The sequence below is a fragment of the Aplysia californica genome, unplaced genomic scaffold (assembly GCF_000002075.1).
Source record: "Aplysia californica isolate F4 #8 unplaced genomic scaffold, AplCal3.0 scaffold00971, whole genome shotgun sequence".
Lineage (NCBI taxonomy): Eukaryota > Metazoa > Mollusca > Gastropoda > Aplysiida > Aplysiidae > Aplysia > Aplysia californica.
The window spans coordinates 33,758-59,742 of NW_004798241.1; the positions used below are offsets into that span (position 1 = coordinate 33,758).

The 25,985-nt window shown below is 41.1% G+C and overlaps 2 protein-coding genes across 2 annotated transcripts in view; one reads left to right on the top strand and one right to left on the bottom strand.

Moving 5' to 3' along the window:
- LOC101855533 (chromodomain-helicase-DNA-binding protein 4) overlaps positions 1 to 16,004 on the top strand; it is a gene marked incomplete at its 3' end in the record, with an annotated part of 33,346 nt that extends 17,342 nt beyond the window's left edge. The window contains 19 exon segments of the mRNA XM_013089523.2: positions 293 to 434; positions 981 to 1,112; positions 1,464 to 1,581; positions 2,014 to 2,138; positions 2,774 to 3,011; positions 3,946 to 4,097; positions 4,455 to 4,598; positions 5,304 to 5,397; positions 5,787 to 5,843; positions 7,424 to 7,497; positions 8,352 to 8,443; positions 9,553 to 9,754; positions 10,578 to 10,844; positions 11,412 to 11,640; positions 12,375 to 12,446; positions 13,021 to 13,523; positions 14,367 to 14,467; positions 15,106 to 15,200; positions 15,779 to 16,004. Of these exon segments, the coding sequence (XP_012944977.2) occupies positions 293 to 434; positions 981 to 1,112; positions 1,464 to 1,581; positions 2,014 to 2,138; positions 2,774 to 3,011; positions 3,946 to 4,097; positions 4,455 to 4,598; positions 5,304 to 5,397; positions 5,787 to 5,843; positions 7,424 to 7,497; positions 8,352 to 8,443; positions 9,553 to 9,754; positions 10,578 to 10,844; positions 11,412 to 11,640; positions 12,375 to 12,446; positions 13,021 to 13,523; positions 14,367 to 14,467; positions 15,106 to 15,200; positions 15,779 to 16,004 (3,063 nt within the window).
- A 9,031-nt stretch (positions 16,005 to 25,035) lies between these two features.
- LOC106013536 overlaps positions 25,036 to 25,985 on the bottom strand; it is a gene marked incomplete in the record, with an annotated part of 5,056 nt that continues 4,106 nt past the window's right edge. Inside the window, 1 exon segment of the mRNA XM_013089520.2 lies at positions 25,036 to 25,451. Coding sequence (XP_012944974.1) covers positions 25,404 to 25,451 — 48 coding nt within the window.

Below are 25,985 nucleotides of genomic sequence, written 5' to 3' on the forward strand. Positions count from 1 at the left end.
GAACTCATACCTCTGTTCCTCCTTCATGGGATGCAGCTTTGGGGGAGGGGGGGTGTTGTTGTTTAGTTTAATGAAAGATAGACACCCAATTCTCTTACAATATGTGTGTCTTTCTAGCTTTTAAGTACACGGAATGGGTCGTATCACATCAATGTGCATCTTTTTACTCAAATGAACATTTTGTTCAAGCGTATTATGCGAAAGGAAAGTGCATTAGTCTGGCTCTTCATTCTTGCTGTTTCTTTTGACTAGTGTGTGCAGGAGAGCTAACCCCCCCGGCTTTTTTCTATAGGAAATACTACAAGTATATTCTAGCAAGAAACTACGAGGCGCTGAATGTGAAGGGCGGAAGCAACCAGACTTCTCTACTCAACATCATGATGGATCTGAAGAAGTGTTGCAACCACCCGTATTTGTTCCCTGTTGCTGCACAGGTACGAAGAAATGTTGATATAAAATGTATCGCCAGGGAAGTGGGGGTTACCACCACAGGACAGAAATATAAAAATTACATCTTTTGAAAAAGGTAGTTTATGCTATGAAATGGTGTGTGTTTTTCAGAGGTTTGGTTATTTTGAACTCCCGTTTTGTGGGCCACAAATTGAGATTTTAAGTGTTTGTTGTTTTTAAGCTATGGCTCACAAAAACTTAACGTTAAGGCCACTAATGTTTGGTGTTGTCTTGCTAAAATGCAAAAAGATTTAACATGAAAACTAGTTGTGTTTGTTGATTGAAAGCTTAAAAAAAGAACAGGTTTACGATTATTAGATTGAACCAGTTGTGTGCCAAAAAACATATTGAAACATCAAAGATAACCCTTGTATCAGTGACTGAATTGTTTTGAGATTATTTGGTGATTTCGTCATGAAAGTGAACACATCAATAAGGTTAAACTTGGCATGATATCTTCCTTAATGCTGATGCTTATGTGCCTGGTACTGACTATGTGAAGTAAATTGGTCTGTGTGTTTGATATTCAGGAAGCCCCGCGCACACATAATAACGCGTTTGAGGGTTCGGCGCTGATCAAAGCCTGTGGCAAGCTTGAGCTGTTGTCTAAGATGTTGAAGGAGCTCCATAGTACAGGACACAGGGTGCTCATCTTCTCACAGGTAAACTACAGGGCTTGAGGTTTCCATTTTTGTTGTTTTCGTATTAATTAATTGTGTTTAACTATGAGCACATTGGATTGGTTTTGCACAGTAGCTTTAGGCATTTTCATAATTGTTTATTATAGTTTATTTTATTGTCGGGCAACAAAGCTCAAGGATACTTATGGTTGTAGATTTTTTAAAAAGGGAAGAGTGAACAGAAGTGTATGTGTCTTTTCTTTTCTTTTAAAAAAAGCTTTTCACATATTCATACTTTTTCAGACACGTGTCTGCCTTGACTTGAAAGAATACTATGAGAAAAAGGAGTCAGATGTTCAGGAAGTTTATCCCTTTTTAACCTTGTCTCTGTAGATGACAAAGATGCTTGACTTGCTGGAAGATTTCCTGGAGGCAGAGAACTACCGCTATGAGAGGATAGATGGTGGCGTCACTGGCATACAGAGACAGGACGCTATCGACAGGTTCAACTGTGAGTTTGGGACCTGCTTTTGTCTTAACTCCCTAGCTGTCTAGTAGCTAATGGCAGCAAATTTTGTAGTCTCTTTTCTTAATATCACAATAAGTCAGAGAAATTATGTTGTGCTATAATGGAAAATGGTTTGTGGTGCTGGTTCACACTTGGCTCAGAATGTACATTGCTTCCAACTGAGGGGATTTTTAAGACTTGACTAGCTCTGTGCATCGTCTGTTTGCCACATGTTGTCTTTTCATGTTATATTCTGCATTCTTGATTTGCAAATAATGATATAAACACTTTGTACTTTAGTTTGAAGCAGCTCCTGAAATGATCAAGATTCTCATATCAGTGAAGCGATAGATATTGGTAGCAGTGTTATACTGTAGCAAATGTACTTCCGTTGTTTGAAAACGGTGTTAAGTTTTGCCCTTTTTTATTCTCCAGCAAAAGAAGCGCCAGCGTTCTGCTTCCTGCTGTCTACCAGAGCAGGTGGTCTTGGCATCAACCTGGCCACAGCAGACACGGTTGTCATCTATGACTCTGACTGGAACCCGCATAATGACATTCAGGTGGGTGTACAGTGTGATCGCATCATCCAGTCTTACCTTCTGCTTGCTTGCAGCACCCAAGTTTCAGATGGCTAATGGTCTTTCCACTTGTTGGTATAAAATTTGAATGGGTTTTAGTCTGTAAGACATGTTGGACACATTATATGTTATACATTACCAGTTCTGTAATTCCATCTGTGAAAGGCTGTTCAGTTTAGTTATGATCCGAGTTACTTTGATGTGCGCTGTATATAAGTATTTCATGTGATACATCCTTTAAATGTATGTTCCCCATAGTGTGAATGGTTTTGTCTCGTGTCGCCAAATGTTTTAAGGGTACACTAGTGCTGTTAAGAATACTCAATAGACAACTTGTGACTGATCATTTCTTTTCATATGGGACAGTTTCATCAGACAAACCATCAAAAAGTAATATTATGTCTCTTTTTAGATGGTTTGTCAGTTTTAGTTTTGTCATAGACTACAGTAGATCAGTACAATATTAATGATTTGTTATTGGATGATGCCAGACTACTGTACTATTATACAGTTAATCTCAAATATTTTGGGTTTTATTTTCAAATCTGTTGCAGTTGTAGATAAATTTGTTGCATTTTTTCACCCCCCACCTTTATGTCTGCCTCTTCTTTTTTCAGGCGTTTAGCCGTGCCCACCGAATCGGTCAAGCCAACAAGGTGATGATCTACCGGTTTGTGACCCGTAACTCTGTGGAGGAGCGCATCACGCAGGTGGCCAAGAGGAAGATGATGCTGACCCACCTGGTGGTGCGGCCCGGCCTGGGGAACAAGGGCGGAGCCATGAGCAAGAAGGAACTGGACGACATTCTCAAGTTTGGTACCGAAGAGCTCTTTAAGGATGACGAGGCCAAGGATGGTACGTAATTATTGGGAATTGTGACTATGGGTTTATTTATTTGTTTGCTTGAGAACAGAGAAAAATGTCAACACAGTAACCATCATTTACTGTTTGTAAAAAGGAAGACCGATAAACAGACGCAACAGGGGAGAAGTAAAGAAGTAGGACCTACCAATGGTGCTCTTTGACCTCCCCTTGATAGGGGTTTAAAACCTGTTGAGTACTGTAAGTTTGTTTAAGAGACGAGGCCAGAACCGTCTGTCACTGATAAGACCAAGCAAAATGGGTGGGGGGTGCTTTGAAAACTCGCCCACATAACCCAAGTTCAAGGATGCCCCATGTGTGATTTGAACCAGAGCTATCAGTTCCATAGCCCAGCATGATATCCTTCTAAACTGAAAGTGTACCCAAGATGTACAATACACACAAACTCAGATATAGCTTGATAGTAATATGTAATTCTGACCTTCTAGACTTTTCTTTCTGTTTGACTTTGGTTTCTGTCCTGCTTTAGCCTAGAATTGTTAAAATTAATTAAGAATTGGAAAAAAATGTTATTGCTGAAAATTTAGTTTTTTGTCTTGCATCCCTTTCAACTTGTGACTCACCTAATACTGCTGTGCCAAGGTAGAAAAAAATTAATTTTTGTATCTTCGTTTTAAAAAATGGATGCCTATTCCCATTCTGCATCTTGTGTCAAAGGCAGGAAAATGTATCTGCACTACATTTCACTGTCGCAAACAGACGTAACTGAAGGGCCATGCCCATATTTCCAATGGCAGCACGACGTAACTCAAAATCACAAAAAGTGCAGATACGTCGCTCTGTCTTTGCACCGCACCATATCACTCATTTCATGGCTAGCAATTTTGTTTGAACCCCATTGCTTTCTGTACATTTCGTACACCATAAATTTGCCTCCTGAAGATTCATATTTGATGACTGCTGACAGGTGCTGAGGATCGCATTGTGTATGACGAAGAGTCTGTGAAGAAGCTGCTGGACAGGACCCAGGCGGGCCAGGAGGAGAAGGAGATGGCGATGAACGAGTACCTCAGCTCCTTCAAGGTGGCCAACTACACCATCAAGGAGGGAGAGGAAGAGGTGAGCATTGGGATTTTTAAATTTTTTTTTTTGGTGTTACAGTTTTGTTGGCACTTGTAACGCACAAAGAAAAGGATAGGCAGACAATAAAGATAGATGTTTGATCAGACTATTTTATCTGTACTTCTTTTCGTTTGTCTACATACTTGATGGCCAACTTCAGTTACAAATTTGTCACGTCTTCTGCAATGTGTCCACTGGCCCATACTATTTTCCTCTGAAGAGACTCAGAGTTAGGCTGAACCTCTTCTCTCACTTTATGTACTTATTAATGTTGTAGCATATCTGTATGTACTTACTAATGTAACATATCTGTTCTTGTGTTTGATCTTGTCATGTTATGTGTGTGTCCCCCAGGATGAGCCAGAGACGGAGGTGTTGAAACAGGAGGCAGAGCACGCGGACCCGGCGTACTGGGAGAAGCTGTTGAGACACCACTACGAGCAGCAGCAGGAAGACCTCGCTCGAACTCTTGGCAAGGGCAAGAGAATCCGCAAACAGGTCAGAGCACTCACTCAAGCAGGTCATAGGGTAGCATTTTTGCCAGAGCAAATTAAGATTGAAATGAGGAGAAGGGTCCCGTGGCTTTTGTTTGTTACTTTTTGTGTGAAACGTCTTTTTAAAAAAATTTTCGAAGCCTCTTTTTTTTGTTTTTTTGTTTTTTTGTTTCATCTGTTTAGTTGATTTTTCGTCTGATGAATTTTAATATTCTGAGTGATGTTACTTGTTTATATGTCGTAATAGTTTGTAATAGTTGAAAAGTGCATAGAGCATGCTGTTGAGCTGTATAAATGCAGTTGTTAATATTATTTATTATTAAGTTTTAAGATCTTGTGGCTGTAGTTGTTGTGAAGGAACTGCAAGAATTCCAGTTCAGTTAATTTTTATGGTGGCCACTTACCTTTTGACACTGAGAACGAAATTTTTTGCGCCATGTTTGTTGAGTTTTGACAGTGATGTTACTGATTTTTATTGGTATTTGTTGCCTGTGATGCATTTTAGATAATAATAATTGTCTATGTACTTACAACTACTTACAGTTCTCAGGGATGTTTTCTTTTGAGAGACAAGAATTTCTGAATTGTGATTTATCTCTCCAGGTGAACTACAGCTATTAAGAGGTCTCTGAGATTTTCTGTGTTGGAAGAAAAAATTTCCAAACTGATTTGGTTGGTTTTAAAAATATTTTTTCTATTGTATTCCCAGGTGAACTACAACGATGCCATGAATGGACATGATGAAGAGGCGTGGAAAGAAAATCTTTCCGATTATGATTCAGATTTCAGCCAAGGTGGGAGGGGTGTGTGTCATCTTTTCTTTTTCTTTATAGTTGATCATGATGATTTTGACTGAAGTATAGAATTTTAGTCACATTTTCCACTTATTTAAAAAAAATCTTTGTCAGTATGATATTGTGAGGTGGTTTTTAAAGTTATTTTATTCTTTGTTTTAAAAAAATAGTATTCATACCACAGCCATAATCTCATGTTTGCTTTACTTTTGAATAAAAGGTAATGTTGTCACTGTCAAAGATGGTCAGTAAATATCCCTTCATTAAGTCAGTAGAGTTCCTAGACTTATGTTGGACAGTGAGTTAAATGTTATTACGAATATAATTGAACTCAATATCGTAGGACATTTAGTACAACTCATCAACATGACAACTTTTGATTTGTCTCATCTCTCCAGTCAACGAAGAGGACGATGATGACTTTGATGACAAACAAGATGGCCAGACAGCGTCCAGTGAGTTTGGGTTGTGGGTTGTTTATACTGGGTTGAATGTGAAGAATGAATCTTGCCTGCATAAACTAGTAGAGGACTGCTGCTGTGACTGACTCAATGAGTTTTGCTCTTGTTTCATAACTCTGAAGTGTTTGATAAGCATAGGTGCCAACCAGTATGTACTGTCGAACCTGCCATAACGACCACCTGTACGAACGACCATTTTCCGTTTCCCGCCTTGCATTTTTTCTATATAATTTAACTGTAAAATGGTCACCTGTTCAATGTGACCGCGGCCACCTTATTTTATCAAGTTGCAGCCAAATTTTCCTGCCTCAGGCGACCAGGCATTGTCACTCATTGCCCGACGCTTTGTCATAAATTTTGAATCAGCCTCACACGCTGTGGACGTGGGGTCATAATCCATTCACCTGTCGTGATTGTTAGTCCCTCCAATGAAAGTTTACCCAAAGTGACCAATGGGTAGGCCTAACAATACATTTTCAAGCGTGATCCTTCATAACCTATAAGCCCCACCTACAACTCATGCACAAATCGCGTAACAATGGACGTTGACATAAACTTGTGACAAAAGTGTCGCTTGTTCTCCGAGTGTGGCGACCTGTGTGTTTGTTTTAACATGGCAGTCAGTCTTCATCGAATTACGTACTTAATATTTTGTTTATTTTACCCTTGCACAAAATCAACACCCAAAAGATGGTTAACCAAAAAAACAAACAAAACAGCAACAAAAAAGCCTTCTTTACACCACCCACCCCCCTTTTTTTATTGAAACAAAAACCTTTTTTAATTTGCCTTACTGCACTCTAAAGCCTGAGTTCAGCCCGAGTTTGGACCTCGGAAGAGAATGGTTTGCTTTCTTGATCTTGATCAGGCCTGCCTAAGACGGCCACCTGTTATGCAGACACTTTTGTCCTTGCCCTTGGTGGCTGTTTTACACAGGTTTGACTGTATATGGAATATTTATTATGGTTTTGAGGGTCTGGGTACATATGTCCCTTTTTGTGTTGAAAAATGTTTTTCCGTTTTCTGCCTTGCCCTTTGTGAAATTGCAAATGCCGAAGAAAAGTAACAGACTTTCAAGACCGGATTTGTGGACAATATTGAGAATGAAGCCTACGAGTCCATGGGAGTCGTGTTACCCTTTTTTATACTGTTGTTGCAGGTCTGCTTTGAATAGCTTGAATTTATTGCATGCACAAAAGTTTGTGTGAAGGGTTTAGAAGGGGTTTACTGAGCCAATGCCCACCATTTTGGCTGGCCATGTTGGTAGAATCCCAATTTTTTTATTATTTGAAAAGTTTGCAGCTATGGGTGTGGAAAGGTATAGCCTAGTCCACTGACCAGTAAAGCTACCTGTGTAGTGTAGAGTCTTGAGGAGCAGTTTATTGATTGATCACCTTGGACTTGTAGCAATTCATGTTCAATTTTAGAGAAATCATATTCAAGTTAAGAATTATATTAATCCAAAATCATTTGTTTGTGAGTGAGTTGGGGCTGAGCATTTGAGGGCAGCGCCTGTCTATCATGTTTATTACATATGTAGTAAAAGTTGCTTTTTCGTTTCATTTCTTTTCTAGCCCGAAGCCGCAGAAGGAATGAGAAAGACCGCCCTCTGCCTCCACTCCTGGCTAGAGTCAATGGGCAGATTGAGGTAAGCCCTTGTAGAAAGGCTTTATTTATTGGTCAGCTTTTATGGGGTGAGTTGTTTGATCCCCTCACTTTCTCCTCTTAAGAATCTTCTGTCACAATTGGCTTTCTCTTGTCAAGAGCATTGGAGCAAAGCTGTACAGTACAGAAGGACATTGAACATAGCTGCTTAGAAATAGAAACATTGCAACAAGTCATTTTGGAATGTTTAAAGGCTGAGCAGCACATATGTAGATTCCTAATAATAATAATAGATTGCATTTATGTAGTGCTCTATCCTTTATGAGCATAAGCTCTGAGCACTTTACATCAAGCACACGACCACTGAACAATTCACAGTAACAAGAAAAACCAGTTCGACCACATAAAAAACTTTCACAACGATTTATTAATTATATGCAAGTAAGGACAGCACTGATGTCCCAGATTCAGAATTATAATGAGGATGGTAAAAATAATAGTAATTTTAGCAATAACAAAATTGTCAGTAGACTTAATACTAATCATTCTTATCTTCGTAAAAGTGATTGTATTTGTTGTGTTTATATTGTGCATTGCCTGACTCCAAAGTAGGCTCTATGCATGCACTAAATGATTTACTTAACATAATTATGAATGCATTTTGCTACATTTCAACTGCTAAGTGTAAGACACCTCCATATATCATTTGTAAAAGTGACATATGATGGAGTCTTACACCGAGCAGTAGATTTGTCTTTAGCTCTCCTTTTTTTCCATGTAATTTACTGTGTATTAATGCCTCTAATCTTCAGCACTTGTGTTGCATGTGCCGTAAATTAAAATGAAAAATAAGTCAGTAGTCTGTTTATCATATATATGCCTCTTTCACGTCCGCAGGTACTGGGGTTCAATGCTCGGCAGCGGAAAGCCTTCCTGAATGCTGTCATGAGATGGGGCATGCCCCCACAAGATGCCTTCAACTCTCAGTGGTATGTCTTGGTCCTTCTTGGTGTGAGAACACTTCTCACTGGGACTTTGTAAATGGTTATTCAAATACAGTTAAAATTGTTCAAGACCGCAACCTGTTGTAAAGGAAAAATGTGGTTGTCTTAGAGAGAGATGGGCGTCTTGAACAGTGTCATTATAATGTCGAGAAAGTGCAAGGTGGAGGTGGAGTTTGGACAGGTGGTTGTCTCGAACTAGTAACCAATAGAGCAGGTTCAACTGTAGGTTGATGTTTGACAAAACTGAAGTGAGCATTGTTTTGGCCGCTGATTTGAGTGTAGACTTGTATTTGATGTGCAGTGGGTCGGGGAAAATCCTCCACTGTGTTTTGTTGATCAGAGAATTTTACAGATTCCACACCCCCTTAGTTTTCTTCTAGTACCATATGTTGCTGAGTAGGAAAAGGGTATTATTGTTGTAATAGGTATTTTTATACATTAATCATCTAGAAAGACCTACACTCTTTCCATTAAAATGGCTAAAGGGCAGGTTCATCTTGCACTCAATGCTTGGTCTGATTACAGGACGGCAAAGGCAACGTGTGTGCTGTGTGTGCCAAGGCATTCTAAGTGAAACAACATTGTGGCCATGGTTTTTCACTTTGGGCTTGTATTTTCTAATTCTGTACTCAGGACATATCATTAAGTGCATGAAAACAGCTTACTTGCATGGACAAATTTAATGTATTGGTGCACGGTTAGATCAGTCCATAATATAGCCTGCTGTAAATTTTGCCACCTATTAGAAGCTAATATTTTCGTACCCTCCTATATGTTTTTCCAAGTCGGCCATTAAGTATACTTGTCACTACTCGGGTGATCTCCGCTGCCCACTAATATTACCAAATCACCCGCCAGTAGGCAATATCACCTAGATCAACAAACACTGGTTTGGATGAACCTGATTCTTTATAATTGTGTTCTCAAAATAAAATTAAATAAATTGGGGGGGGGGGGGCTTTACCTTTATTCGTTTATGTGATTGTGGGCAGGGGAGAAGTCATTAGAAGGCATGCTTTTATTTCCCAAATGATCATATTGACTGTTGTATCCCAGTTTCCAGTGCAGAAGTTAAAACGTGTGTAAAACTGCAGCCCTTTCTTTGTCAGGTTGGTGCGAGACTTGAGGGGCAAGACTGAGAAAGTGTTCCGAGCTTACGTGTCTTTGTTTATGAGACACTTGTGTGAGCCGGGGGCTGACAACGCGGAGTCCTTCGCTGATGGTGTGCCCAGGGAGGGCTTGTCTCGACAGCATGTCCTCACCAGGATCGGCATCATGTCCCTAGTCAGGAAGAAGGTACAACATGAGGTTTTTAAAAAATGAAACAGTGGCAATTATGATGGGTGTGTAAGAAGGTGCTACAGCAATTTTCAGGTTTTGCAAGAAGGTACAGCAGGGTCTATCAGGTCTTCTGAGAAGATGTAGTGCTAATTCAGGTTTTCTAAGAAGGTGCAGCGCAAGCTATCAGGTTTTCAAAGAAGGTACAGCAGCTATTATGAGGGTTTTCTAGACGGTAGGGCGGCAATTATTAGGTTTGTTGAACATAAGGTTTTCTAAAAAGGTATAGCAATTATGTTTTTAAAGTACAGTCTAACACTGGGCAATATGACCTAGAGGTGCGGTGCTCGCCTCTCATGCCAAAGGTACTGGTTTCGAACCCGGCCCGTGCTGGCATGTCCAATTTTCACGTCTTCTACTGCTTTTTCCCCTCTTCCCTCCCCATTTCATCTTCTTTGTTTAATCTTCTCTCTTTCTCAGTTTAAAAAAAACAATTCTGCAACAAACTCATTGCCTTTGTGGTGAAATAGCTTGGGATCGACTCTGGTCAAAATGAGTAAAAACAATGAAGGGGGTTAAAACAATGCAGGTTTCACCACAGTCGTATGTTAGTTTTTGAATTTCTCCATCTCATCCATCCTTGTTGGTGGGTTGCGTGTTTTTTTGGTGTGGTTTGCCCCTTCTTTTGTATCAAACATCTATCGTCCTTATCTCTTTCTTTTTTTTTGTCTCTGTTTGCTACTTTTTAGTAACATCTCTACTCTTTGGCACTTATAAGACCTATTTTGTTGCAAGTACCGCAGAACTTACTGAAAGTAAACATCCATCCTTGGTCGCTCAGGTGCAAGAGTTCGAGCTGATCAATGGCACTCACAGCATGCCCTATGTGAAGGCTGGCGACGCCATCGAGAAGCTGAAGACTGAGGCTGAGGCAGAGAAGGAGGCAAAGGAAGCCAAAGCTGCCAAGAAACTGGAGAAAGCCGAGAAGGAGAAAGAGAAGGAAAAGGAGAAGGAGAGCAAGAAGGAGGAGAAGGCAGAGGACAGCAAAGGCAAAACGGAGGAACCAGCAGTCAAAGAGGAAGAAAAGAGCAAGACAGAAAATGTGAAGGTGTGTCTTTTCTCTTTTTCTTTACGCTTCTATTTTTAATGGGATAGACATGAAAATGCTAATTTACAGCCTGTCTGTCAGCAGATATAGATAATCTGTGTGCTGTGGCTTTGTTGCATTTAGAAACTATTAGATTTTTTCCTTCTCACTCTTGTGTGCTTGATTGTATACATATAGAAAAATTCAAATTCATCATGTCACTTCTGGTTGTTATTTTGTAACATAGTTTGTTTGACCTTCAGATTTTGCTTGTGGCATTTGGCTTACTGTCTTGGTTATCAAAAGCAAATATTGTTATAAAAGGGTTGTTTTTTTCCAGGTATGCTGTTTACTAGGGGGGGGGGGTCCGTTTTTTCTGTTATTGCCTCTGAAATAGTTTCCAATGTCATAAGAATAGTTGATATTCTCAGCATTTGTTTTATTCGGTTATTTTTACCCCCAAAAAACCCAGTTGCATGCCTGATGGTGGTGATAGTGCTGAAATTTAGAATGACTTTTGATTTCATGATAAACATTATTATGATTATAGTATAGTTGAATACATTTTTGTTTTCTGCTATTACACAGACTGAGGAGAAAACCGCAGAAGGTTCAGAGGAGAAAAAGGCAGATGGTGAAGTGGCAGAACAGAAGGAGGAAGCGATGGAGGTGGATGAGAAGAAGGGTGAAGAAGAGAAAGAGAAGACTGGTGAGGAAGCGAAAGAGGCTGAGGTGAAGCCAAAGGCAGAGGACGAGGACAAGAAAGAGGACAAGAAAGAGGAAAAGATGGAGACAGATGAAGCTGAAACTGAGAAAGGTCAGTTCCCATATCTTTGGTCAGCCATCCGAATGTACTATGCCCGAAATTTTTGGATTTTAAAATATCTTTTTGTCCAGTTTATTAATCTGTTGTAAAGGTTGCATGTAGGCCCTACTTGAGAAATATTTTGTCGAAATTCACGGGCAAGAAAAGATTCATTATTTAGATAAAATTGCTAAAATAATGAAACAGTCTTTCCCCTCTTATATAGCAGTCAACCTTAAAGAATACGGGCTCTGAGTGTTTTACAAATACAATAGCTGCACATTAACTGTTCATTGTGTTCTGACTAAAAGTCTGAACATGTCGATTAACACTTTGCAGTCACACGGCCAGCAGTTCATACTAAGCACGTGTGAAGGGGGGGTTGATGTATCCTAGGTTTATTACATTAAAAGCATTTGTGAGGTTCGCTGACAAAATGAGTTATTCTCGAAGTCCACGAATGGAGATATTGGCCAAAATTCGACTACGGTCAAATTTATAGAATTTCTATTGATGTCATATTCTTTAACTGTAACATTATTATTTCATACTAGTAAAAACTTCACCTATACGTGTGATGTATCTATTTCCATAAGGCTTGAATCCGAGAAAATAACTCATTTTGTCAGCATGCTTCACATTTGTACTCATGTCTTGGTATTTCTGCTGTAATGATGGTATGTGTGTCTTGTTTTGATGTGCCCTTGTCATGTTGCTTTGTTACTAACCTACTGCTCTTTTTTCAGATGAGGCCAAGGAGAAAGCTGCTGATGGGAAAGAGGAGACAAAAACAGAAGAGAACAAAGACAGTAAAGAAGGTAATGATGCACACATAAGACATGCGGTCGAATCTACTCTAACAGCCACCTCCCAAAACAATCACTTACACAAACACTTACAACTTCCTTCCCTCTCATCCTCTCCCCACTCCCACCCCCGTGTTTATTTCTTATATAATAATGATGCTGTTAAAGACAACCACTTTTATCCTCATCAATGGGTGGCTGTTTTGGACAATTTCTTCTGTATTTTATTGATACTCTACTGGAACTGACAGTTGTTTCCTGAAGTGAGAGGGGGGGGGGTAGCGCAAAATGAGATACACTTGATACTCCAATGTAAGAAGTGTACAGTATCTTCTAGAGTAAAACATTTTAAAAAGGCAAGAGTAGATAAGAATATGATTTTATTTATTTTGAAGGCCTTGTGCAGATGTATGGGCCAAAGGCCTTTAAAATCAATGAAAATTTGAAATCTTGAAAATGTGCACCTTTAGGGAAACTGATCGGTATAAACTTCTTTTCTATAATTACTATGGACATTATTGTGTATTTAATGTATGGTAGTGATTTTCATGCCATGTGACTCAAGAGCTCTTCATTGTCTTTTCAGAATCTGCGACTAAAGAGGAAGCTGAGAAAGACAAAAAAGAGGAAGACGGAAAGGCTGGGGAAAAGAAGGATGAAGGGGAGAAAAAGGACGGTGAGAAGAAAGAAGAAGAAAAGAAAGAGGACAAGGATTCCGCCTCTGGTGGCAGCGGGGAACCAGCGAAGGAGGAGGAGAAGAAAGAAGAGAAGGAGAACAGCGAGGAGTCCAAGAAACAGGACGAGCTGTTCCAGAAGTTTATGTTCAACATTGCGGACGGTGGCTTCACCGAGCTACACACACTCTGGTCCAACGAGCAGAGGGCGCTGCAGAAGGGCCGGGAGCACGAGGTCTGGCACCGTCGCCACGACTACTGGCTGCTGGCCGGCATCATCACGCACGGTTACGGCCGCTGGCAGGACATTCAGAACGACATCCGCTTCCAGATCATCAACGAACCCTTCATCTCGGAGCAGGGCAAGGGCAACTTTCTGGAGATCAAGAACAAATTCCTGGCCAGGAGGTTCAAGGTGAAAAATCTTTTTTTGTGGCTTTCCGACTTTTTTTTTTTCTTGTCTTGGCAGGTACTCATGTTTTTAGAGTGAGTACACCCTCTTCCAGATTCTCCCTCTGTCACTCTCTTTGTCTCTCTCTCTCTCTCTCTCTCTCTCTCTCTCTCTCTCTCTCTCTCTCTCTCTCTCTCTCTCTCTCTCTCTCTCTCTCTCTCTCTCTCTCTCTCTCTCTCTCTCTCTCTCTCTCTTTCTCTCTCTCCCTCCGGAATCCTCTTTGTGATAGTTGGAGGGCCCCGCTGGTATGTCCTACTTTTTATCTTTTTGTGCTGTTTGTTTGTCTTATTCTTTCCCTGGACTAAATAACCACTATTGAGTCTATGACTCTCCTATAAATTACTCAAATGAACAAATAAACCACCCACATTGTATGTGTGAGTGGTTGATGGATGCTCTGGTGTGTTTGTTCCCTCTTTGCGGTGGTTGGCGGTTGCTGTGGTGTGGTTTGCTCCTTCTTTCCTATCGAACATCTATCGTCCTTATCTCCCCTCCTTCTATTTTGTGTTTGTTACTCCCTTGTAACACCTCTAATCTTCTCCGCTTATATGACCTTATTGTATTGCAAGTGCCGTAAAACACTTACTAAATCTAAAACTAAAACGTTCCCTCTTTTCTATTAAAGATCCACTTCCAAATGTCTCCTCCTTTTATTTGAATGGTAGTATCACCTTTGCTCTTTGGCACACGTGTATGACTATTTTTCCTGTTAGTGCTGTATGTAAAAACTCTTTCTAAAGCTAAATGAAAACAAAAAAGTTTGGTATGTCTGTGCGAGCCTTCATGTGTTTGTGCTTGTGTCCCCAGCTGCTTGAGCAAGCTTTGGTCATTGAGGAGCAGCTGAGACGGGCAGCCTACCTGAACCTGACCCAGGACCACGCCCACCCGGCCATGGCTCTCAATGCTCGGTGAGTGAGACACAATGACACGTGACACTCCCTGTTCTTGACACCCTCGTTACTGTACTTGGTCTGAGCAAGTACTGGAGAGTTGGGGGGTCAAAGTCAAGTTGTACATAGTAAAGTTGTGCTCTGTTGAAGTTTTGTTAATTTTTTTATTGTGTCATTGTTTACGGAAGTGTTTGTGTGTGATTTGTCATGTGTTCTTTTGTACAAACATGTTGTGTATATTTTATAATGCGACACTGTGTATATATATAGTGTTGGAAGGTGCTGCTGGTAGGGCTTCCTTTATTTCCATCTGTTGTTCCTGTCTCACTTATTTTATCTCTTTCACCAAATGAACAGGTGAGTAGTTGGAAGGTGATCTGATGTGGTTGGCTCCCTCTTTCCTATCGTCCTTACCTTTCCTCCTTTACTTTGGATGTTACTCTCTAGTAACACCTATTCTTCTGCACTTATAATACCCATGTATTGCAAGTGCTGTTAAACTACCGACAAGAACTAAGCTTTAACATTTGTACTGACGTGTTGTTAATGTTTTATCATGTTACCTTGTGTATGCGGGAGTCCCCTCCACTAAATGACCGTTATTGTATCAATGTTTTTCTCTTTGCTTATAAAACTCATTGTGTACTCACCTCTAGGTTTGCTGAGCTGGAGTGCCTGGCAGAGAGCCATCAGCACCTGAGCAAGGAGTCTCTGGGAGGCAACAAGCCAGCCAACGCTGTCCTGCACAAAGGTAAGGGCCACTGTTCTGCTCTTCACATCTGGACTCTTCGGGAGATCGTTTGCTGCTTTTTTAGTGGGAGGAAGGGGTGCTTGTTTATTTTAGTGGGAGGAGGGGGGGGGGAGGGAGTGTTGTTACTTTCTGTATTGGACCAAAAGAAAAACAGAAAGGCATAGACCTTTTTCGTTCAGATACATACGTTTTTGACAAAAGGTGTGCACATGGTTTTCTTGTTTGTGGTTATCTTGGAGGTGGATTAGAAAATAATACTGCCTGGGTTAAAGGAACAAGTATGCTTTTACTGCTCTAGTTTACTCATGTTTGAACAGCATTTGCTAGTCTTTTTCTGCCGCTTTGTTTCATTTTGTTTATCAATGATAGATGTCAGTGTTTAGCATTGATTCTGACCCATTGCACACCAGTTTGGTCTTGTCGTAGCAATTGTATTGCTAAAGTGTTCAGGAGAAAACTTGCTGTGTGAGAAGCATAGAAGGGTCTTGCTTTTGTTTACTTACTTCATCAGTATGTGATCCAAATTGTGTTAATAAGGGTGTGAAACACTTACAAGCATTTACGATCCCTGTCCTCAGTGTTGAACCAGCTGGAAGAACTTCTCAGTGACATGAAGCAGGACGTGTCTCGCCTGCCGGCTACGCTGGCCCGTGTCCCTCCGGTCACCCAGAGGCTGCAGATGTCTGAGAGGAACATCCTCAACCGTCTTGTCAACCCCACTGTAATGCCCAGCACCAGCGGCGGGGCGGGAGGACAGCAGCAGTTCCAACAGTTCCAGTCACAGCAGCAGCAGCAGCAGCAGCAGCAACCGGGAACGGGCTCAGCGGGCACCTCCAGGACCAGCAGTCCAGCCATGGTGAACCCCGCTGTGGCAGGTAGGCCTCTCACATACAGTTGTTGCGACTTTGGTCACGTAGAGCATTACTCAGGCTGTTTAGTGGTTATTTGTTTGGATAGGTTTTTAAGAAAAATAATTTTTTGGTTGAGTTTTTAGTTTTGGGGGTTTTCTTGTGAAGGTAGGCTTTAAAAAAAAAATATTTACCCATTTGGGCAAACAGCTTTCAGTTCAGAGGTGTGAATGATCTACTCTCGTTCATTGATGTTGCAGTGTAAAAAATGTTATGCTGTCAAAATATTGTTACGAGTAGGAGTCGGGTATTTTGTGTGGGTAGTTAGTGCTGTACTTGGCCTTTGCAGTGGACCTGGCCCAGGTATCTGTTTCTGACTCCGAAATGTGGGGTACTTTGGCCCGGCTGTCCGGTGCCCTTGTTAGTCACTGTTACACTGTTAGTCACTGTTACTCTTTTCATTACAAAAAAAAGCTGAAGTAGTCCTGCTTGTTGTATCAAAGAGAACTTGTTTTTACTTTCATTCTGCCGTGCTCTCGGTTAGCAGTAACGTAGGTCCCAGTTCTAGTTGTCTCAGTTCTGTGGAAACTGTCACAGTATGAATGTTTAACTTTATCTTGCTAAGAAAAAGAAATCTTTGAGTGTGTAGTTGTCCTGCATGATTACTTCATGAGAAGTTGGTGACATGACCAACGCTGGACTCTTGCATTCCTTGACTTCTCACAAAAGCATACTGTGATCTCTTTGTTCCTTTAAGAGGTTAAAAAAAACCCAATGGCCTCTCACATTTTTTGGCGTCATACAAAGAGCATTATCCTTATCTTTGTTTGTTCCTTTCAGCTGTCAAGAACAGTGGAGGTCGCAGCTCTCCAGCAAACACGTCCAAGTCTCCAGTTCAGCCTGCAGCTAACCAAGGTAAGGACCACCACCTTCTCCTCCTCGTCTTGCCATTTTGTTTGTTTGTGTTCAGGTTTATTCTAGCGCCATCCATCGATGCAAGTTTGATGCAGACGTGTAAGTGTTCTGGCAATTGCTGGAATTCCGGCAATTTTGACTCCCACTCATTTTTCCGCCTTGACCGGTTTCCCACCAAACGCGGCGGGCAAAAATTTTCAGGCAATGCGAACAAGGAAAAAGACTAGGCATTTCTGGATGCCATTTGCATTTCCCGAAGGCTGTAAAACGTAGGTGTATGCATCAAATGAACCGCGGAAATGCGCCGTCCTTTTCTTAGTTCGCATTTTTGTTCTTATATTGCTAAAATAGTAAATTTCGCCACCACATAGGCCGATCATCATGTCACAGGTGTGCTGTTTTGTGTGGTTACGATCCTTGTGAGTGCTCTTTCAAAGATGAGCTCTTCTTTCTGACGGGAAAAGTGTTTTTGTTTTTTTTAAATTAGAAGCTAGAGTATAGATACATTGTATCTAGTGCTGTTTCATAGTTTGACTTTTGTTTCTGCCACGAAAAGTTTTTTGATTAGAACAAGACTAGATCTAGATCTGTTTAAGTGTTTCATTGTGACTGAGTCAGTGATTGATGTGGTGACTTTACGAGTGCGGAACTGGAGCTAGATCTAGGTTCTTTGTCCTGAAAAGGGGGGAGTAGTTTGTTCAGGTGATATACTTGGACAGGTGGCTGTTGGAGCTGGTTTGCCTGTATTTTCATTTGAGACTGTAAGCACATAACACCCGTACCCTTAAATTCCTGTGGATGTCTTTGTATTCTTGGGAGACTGTGAGAACGAAGGGTAGGCTGTGAACATGAGACAAAAAAAAAGTGTAGGTTGTGAGGTCAGAGACATTGACGAATGTTTTCATATCTGTGTTTTGTTGCCGTGTCCCTTTTGTAGGTGCGGAGGAAGGGTCGTCGAAGAAGTCTGAGCCAGCAGCAGCAGCAGCAGCAGCAGCTGCACCCCCACCACCACCATCAGCCACTGCCACTGCCACAGAGGAGAAGACAGAAGAGAAGAAGGAGAAAGATGTACCTGCGGCCGAGTAGGACACCCCCCCACAGCTGTCCTTTCTTTTTTTTAAATGTTGTTTTTATTCTGATTTAATTGTTTATTCTCTGTACAGCCAAAGATTTTGTACACTTGTTCCTTGGCATGGAAGACATTCAAGAACTCAATAATGATACACCTATTTGATTATTCGGACTAGTATGAACATGTGACCTTCCTGTCTTTGTAACGTACAAGAATAAAGAATAAAGGCTTTCGTCTCAGAAATTTATTGGTATTGTCAATGTGAGGCAAGTGATTTACACACATAGTTAGGAAAGGAGGAGCGAGAAATAGGCTGGAAACATCTCAGCAACTTTTTTATATTCGACTGGAGTGTCTAGTTGCTAATGTTAACTATGTCCTGATAGGGGTTGTTACCCAATCTTTGTGTGTGTCACCGTCGGTGATTTGAGTGGGGCCAATCCAATTTACATCCCTAGGGAGAGGTTTGTGAGTTCAAAATTCCATGCAAAGAGGATTCTTGTAATTTAACTGCTTTCTTACACTGCTCTTGTGCTATTTAAAGTTCAGATTTTGAAATTGATGGTAAAATGAAGGAAGGATGAATGAGTGGCAGAAGGACGGAATCATTGTTGGACCAGACAGAGTGTGTGGGAAAAGTCTTGTGTAGCTTGTAAAAGGAAACGGGTCAAGTGCTATATGTTCTGTTTGCACTCGTTTGACCCTTGGAGATGAAAAGGATGAAAATCATCTGTCGGGTGGCTGTGCGTGTGTGTGTCCTGTAAGAATTGGTGGACAAGTGTGAGGTGCGAGATTTTGCTGCTGATGCCTGCACAAGCTGAAGGAGAAGAGGAAGTGTGAGGATATTGACTATGTTCTGTTCTGTTGACATTCCCTGTTTCTTGGGGAAATATTCATGTGCTATAGAGTTACACCTATATGAGTAGTCTTGCAGTTATTTATCAGAAAATCGTTTTGGTATGGTACTTTTTGATATGGTATACAGTTGAGTATGCGTATTCCGCGTTTATGTGAGTGAATGTCTTGATATTTGCGATGGGTTTGGTTTGACTGTATTTGCCTCGTGGGATCACTCTCTCATTGACTGCTCATCTCCTGTCCTGCTGCTTGCTCTCGTGGACCCTGCCATGCTCTGTGTTGTCCACAGATTGTACCTTGGTGTGTGTGTGTGTGTTGTCCACATTGCACGAGCCCAGAACAACAAGGTTTAGTGTCTGAAGCCTCCTTCGGTACTCTATTATATATAAATGTCATATGTCAAAGTTGGAACTCCCATTCCTTTTTAATGGGTGGTTGGGGGGGGTTGCTATTGTGTGGTTTTACCCTTTTTTCGTATCAAACACCTGTCATCCTTTCTTGTCCTCCTTTCTTTTTTCTTTTTTTTTCTTTTTTTAAAATTATTTTTTTTGTTACTCTCCAGTGACACCTAATCTTTGACCCATTTGTGTCTCAAGTGCCGTAAAGTGCTTAATAAGACTAAACTAAAAACATTCCTTTATTTTCTAAGGTCAAACCACATTAATTTTGTCCTTCATTCGAAGGATAAATAATGCAAGAAAACTTGGAACTGAGATGTGTGAAAAGTGAGTGTAACTGAGACAGGACCTTGTTGCTCTGGGCTCGCCGTTGGTGCTGTTGTCTTGTACAGTAGTTGGCGCAAACTGTGAAGTGCTGACTGAAAGCACGGGATGGAATTGATGACAATAAAAAAAGATTTGTGGAAAAAATGTTTGCGATCTCTTTGTACAATGTCAGTTCTTGTGTCGACTGGAGGGTGGTATAGCTTCATGTTAAAAAAAAAAAGTGTGAATTTAAATACTTTTTTGAGGGTCTAGGTACAAAAGTGCTTTTTCGTATCAGAAATATGTATTCTTTGTTTTCTAGTATTGCTCTTCATGGACTCGCTGATGCCTAAGGAAAATGCAGAGATGCCAACCAGTACGATTTTACGTATTTTAGTACGATTTTTGGCCGAAAATATGCGAATACGACTTTTCATGAAAAAATACGCATCCTGGAATGCGAAAACTACGAGATTCAGCTTGGGCGAGTAAACTTAATTATCTCAGGTCCCATCTTTTGTCTAAATAGTATCAGTATCGCAGAACTGGAATATTTGAAAACCAAGTCCGATGTGGTCAGTATTGCCGGTCGCGATGGTGATATTATATTCGTTCATCTTTTCCCCGTCTGGAGAGTCCGTTTCACTTTCACGCGAAAAGGCAGCTATGGCGGCAGGCGGAAGCGTATGTGACACCGAGGCTCGATCGGTAAAATCAAGATCTACTTTCGCTTTCGTCACCACCGAGAAGTTTGCCAGCAGTTGTCTGATGACGCAACATTTGTGGCAAGCAGGTTGCACAGTATAAACGCAATGTCGTCGTTCAAATAAAATGTAATAAATACTCTGACTCGTCGCTGTGCTGTCACTTTATAGGAGAAAAAAGCAGAAAAGAAAATACAAGCGTCGTCCGATTTTTAGATTGTCTGGCTCACCATCGTGACTGGTCACTGAACCTGTGCGCAATCGCATCACAAATAAATGCGGCATCGTGTGAGCAAAGACCGTCTTTGTGGGAGTAACGGCCTTGCGAAGTATAGGACTACGGAATAGGGGAGGAGATTATTGATTTTTTTTTGGGTTTAAGATACTATCCGGGGTTTAAGGCAACACCAGAGGACAAAAACTTGGAAGCACTTTTCAGAATTTTGATAAGAGCTTTCTGCAAAGCGCGCGTTGGTGCAGGCCATGTGCGGAATCAGGACCCCTCATACTTTGCAAGTCTGTGTTATTGAAATAAAGTGTTCGCGTTTCATTGGATGGGTGATAGTAAATTATACCTACTTGGATTGGTGATAGTAAATTATACCTACAGTGTATGTTGTAGCTTTCTGTTCAAGACTGGCAGATTTTCAGTGTCACTGCATCTTGCCCTACCACAGTTGTTACAACTCTCACAGTGCATGGGTCTACTTGAGCCATTCGAGTTATTGAGTTTGAGCAATAATTTGAGTCTGTCAGTTCATAATATGAATCATGACACCCAGACTGGTTCTTGATAGTCGAAATTCTTGTTCTAGGCCCTTCCGAACCCTCAAAGCAGGATTTATTTTTTATATAATAATAATAATGAGAGGAAAATATTATATAATAGACTGAAATACTTAAGTCAAACAAGACCCCAGTACAACATTGAACACTGACATGTTGTTGACTGGGTATGTATATTGTACGCATGTATGCTCCCTTTTCCGAGCTGGTGAGCTAGTAATTTTTTTTCAGGAAATATTGCTGGACACCCTGAACATTTTACTATTACTGGTTGGTCGACCATCAGTGATTTATTTATAGAGGCACCAGCCATCCATGTCCAGGTGCTGTTTTAGCCTACTGGTTGGTCGGTCGGTCGGTCTTGGGGAATACACATTTTCACCTGAAAATACACATTTTCATATTTCCCAATACTCATTTCGGTTTTCTGTGGTTGGCATCTCTGAAAATGATTTACCACAAATGAATTTGTGAATTATGACGGTGAAGTGAGTGGAGTCTGTTTGTTTGGTTTTGAAACGTTAGCAGCTATGCAATGGTTCTTAACATGGGTTTGATTGAACTCCCGGGGTGGGTGGTTGGAGGGAACTTTGGTGTGGTTTGTTCCATCTTTCCTATCTAACATCTCTCGTCTTTATCTCTCCTCCTTTTGTGTTTGTAACTCCCTTGAAAGACCTCTAATCTTCTGGACTTATATGACCTTATTGTGTTGCAAGTGCCGTAAAACGTACTAAAACTAAAAGGGTTTGGTGAATGCACATATGAAGCTTGTGAGGTTCAGTACCCCCAAGTTCAGAACCTGTGAATCACTGTCATAGACTGATGCCTCGTAAATTTGAGTTGCTTTGGTCCTTGTTTGGATTTTAGAAATTTGTTGACAATGAACTACGTGTACTGGTTAAAACAATACCTAGAAGGTATGGAACAACCTTGAAAGTACCCCATTCAACCAAAGTTTATGAACACCTTTTTGTGAATTCGAACCAGTCTTTGGCCCCACAACTGAGCGTTATATCAGCTGAACACACCCAGCCTGACGTAGTCACAGGCTGAAGCTTGCAACAGGTCTGGTTATGCGCGAGGTTGGGCCCAGTTCATAAGTGTCTTTCTTTTCCCACACCAAATGAGGAAAGTCCAAGATAGTTCCTACTCCACAACACCATAAGCCAAAGCTGACTAACGACTATCGTGGGCGATATCGGTCACTAGTGGCAGTAGGCGATTTGGTAATTTTGGTGGGTGGTGGGGATTACCCGGGTAGTGGTGACAGGTGTATGTATTACTGTAAATTACGGTGTATTTACATGTAATGCCTGGCTAAGTAGTAATAATAATAAATAGCATTTGTATAGCGCATAACCCCGCTCTACAACAAGCTCTATGCGCACTACACTATATTATTATTACCCCAGCAGAACGTTGAACGCTCAAAAACATTCTCAGCTTCCCGGGAAGCATACAGTGCAAGCAGCTGATAGAGCGCCCAAACACTACTAAACTGACAAGATCTTTCACTGTCTATATACCCATTCTCACCTGGGTGAAGTGAGGACAATTCGTGTAGAGTGCCTTTTCCAAGGGCACAACGTCGGGTCCCTGATGGGATTCGAACCCATGACCTTACGGTTGCGAGTCTGAGGGCCTCATAAAGCAAAGGATGCGACAAAGAGAAGTTACATAATATACAGACATATTTATGTATATATTTATAGGTAGTTTTTTTTTTTTTCATAAAAGCGTTTTCCGTTTTCGAAAATAAGTTTCTTCTTTGTGAATTTTATGTCAAACATTCCTTTTGAATGAATTATATTATAATGTGCTTTTGGTTGCTCCAATTATTTAGCAGGGGTCTGTGGAGCTGAGCCATGCTGAGCTGCTGTACAGTACAGGCAACCTTTAGTTTCATACCAGTAAAGTTGCCCCGAACCTTGATTGTCTCTGGTAATTGTAGGTATTTTGCACCCCCATCGACACTATATTTAGTACGTATTAAGGCCAGTTATTAGAAGGCGAGATGCTTTGATCTAGGCTGAGAGAGATACGAACGACTTACCAAAGGGGGAAAAAAGACGGAGATTCTGGATTTTTTGTTGGTAGATAAACAAACAAAACGAATCCGCCCCCCCCTTTTTTTTTCAACACGGGTATCGAACCACAACTCCACACACGTTAGTGGGCATTCTGTCATATTCAATTTCTATGGCTTTCCATCTACTACGAGGGGTCGTATTGGAGATAGTCGTGCTTTGAGCAGGAGGTCTTACCTCGTCGAAATTGTACAGGTTGAAAAGGGCGTTTTAGTTTTAGTTAAGTGTACGTCTGTGGGTGGTTGGAGGGTGCTCTGGTGTGGTTCGTTCCTTCTTTCATATCAAACGTCTATGGTCCTTATCTCTCTTCCTTCTATTTTGTCTATGTTACTCTGTCTAGTAGCCTCTAATCTTCGGCACTTATATTATACTTATGACCTACTTGTGTTGCAAGCGCTGTAAAACTCTTACTAAAACTAAAATTAAAGTTAAGTCCATATATAAGGAGACCAAACTAACCGATTGCATCTGCTGGTTCGGCAGTTTTGTCTGAAATTCCTGAAGCAATGACCGTAGGAGGGTGGAGGGCGCCACTGGTAGTTCCTACCTCTTTGTCCTCCATTTGCTCATTCTGTCTATCCGTCTTCCTTTTTCTTGGAGACTCAATTACTGCCTCCCCCCCCCCTCTATCTCTCTCATTGCTAACTTACTAACTCTTCCTCTCACCTTCTCCCCCCCCCCTCTTTTTACTCTTACTTCCTCCTCCCCTGTCTGTCTGTCGACTTTCTATCTCCCCTCTCGTCAGTTCTCCTCTTTTGTCAAACAATAGGCTACAGACATCCCTTTTTCTTAAATCGTGCAGCTTCACAGAAGCAACAAAAATGCGTGTTGTTTCCTATCAAACATCTATGGCCCTTATATTATATCTCTTTTTGGTAAAAGTATCACGACTCAAGCAACTGCATAAAGTCATACAAGAGTGCGAGACACAAGTTGGTTGTATTTATGTAAGTTCACAGCACGCCTTGGTTTTACTTTGCAAGTCAGAATTGTAAAATATATTTTTAAAGATAGTCCTTATCTCTACTTCTTTTCTTTATAAATTACTCTCCTCTCTAGTAACACTTCTAATCTTCGGCACTTATATGGTCTAATTACGTTGCAAGAGCCGTACATTTCGTAATAGAGTCAAAGATCAAAACGAACATAGTCTGTATTTCTGTTAATAAGTTTTAATAACATTTAATAATAAAAGCAAAAACTATCGGCCAAAGTCGGAAAAACAAAACAACAGTGTGTAGCAACAGACATTAACAGCCGCACGCCTGCGCACAAACAGTAAAGCCGGTGATTATTTGGACTAAATCTATCACCCACCGCTGAGGCGAAGTAAGAGTAGGAGTAAGCCTAAATAATTACCATGGCTCAGGCTCCCTGTTGTGAAAATTACGAAGCTGAAAGTACAAAACACTTTAGCTACCAGGGCCTTTAGTTGTGAATAGGTCCACTGAAATGATAAGGAGATAAAAGCTGCTGCCGACCTTGCGTCATTAGGCGAGTGTCTGGTGAACACACTGGCGTAAAAAAAAAATTAATTAAAAAACCCAAAACTTTATAATTCTGGACTGAAATCGCGCAATTTAGAGCATGTATCACATTGATTTCCCTTTTTTTAAAATGTGTTTGTAAGACATTGCCGCATTGTACTCTTCCCGACCCTTCGGTTCTCTGTCTGTCTGCCTGTCTGTCTCTCCCTCTCTCTCTCTCTCTCTCTCTCTCTCTCTCTCTCTCTCTCTCTCTCTCTCTCTCTCTCTCACACACACACACACACACACATACACACACACATACACACACACACACACACACACACACACACACACACACACACACACACACACACACATTCACTCTCTCTCTCTCCCACTGTCTGTCTCTTCTCCCCCCTCCCCACCGCTCTCTCACCCTCTCTCTCACCCCCCCTCACCCCTAAAAAAATCCGTTCCCAATCTAACTCCGACAAAAATACAATATCATTAGTCACAAGGTACTTGTGCATGACAAATGCACACATCCCTCATCTCTCTCTCCAAGAGCAACAGTATTGCGTATCCATCGTCTCCTCGCACCAAGTACTCGTCTCAAGTGCAGGAAAAACAAGAGTCAGTTAGTTGTAGCGGGGGTTGGTTTTGGTTTTGTTTTTCAAGGACAGTCGTGTTGGTTCTTCATCGATGGTAGTGATGGCGCGTCCACTGAAATGTTATTTCCCCCCAACGTGTTTGTTACGAGTTACGAGTCTTCCCGAGGAGACACGAGGGTGCCATTGTTCCTGCGTCGAATCCTGGAAAAGAGAAAATAGGGAGGAAAAAGGTTAGAGTTAGAGCATTTTATTCTTAATTATCATTTATTTGTTTATTTATTTGTTTATTTCGTTGTAAGAGTTTTACGGCACTCGCAATGCAACACAGACGCGCGCTCATAATATAACCTTATGGAGTTGCGAGCGCTGTAAAAAGTCTTATAAAAAACCAAATACTTGCAACACAATATTATGGTCATATAATATGTGCCGTTTGAGTTCAAGTGGCACGATCGAGTTACAAATGCTCAACTGTGGGAAAGAACAAGCCCAAGGCTAGTGAATGAAGACATACAGGTGAAGAAGTGGAAATGGATTGGGCACATCCTGAGGAGACCCCCAACAGCATCATCAGACAGGCTTTGTTGACGTGGAATTCACAAGGAAAACGTAAGAAAGGAAGACCAAAGATGACATGTAGGCGGGGACATCATGGAAACGGCTAGAAAAGGATGCACAGGACAGGCTTCGCAGGAGAAATGTTGTTGATGGCCTATGCTCCACTGGGAGTT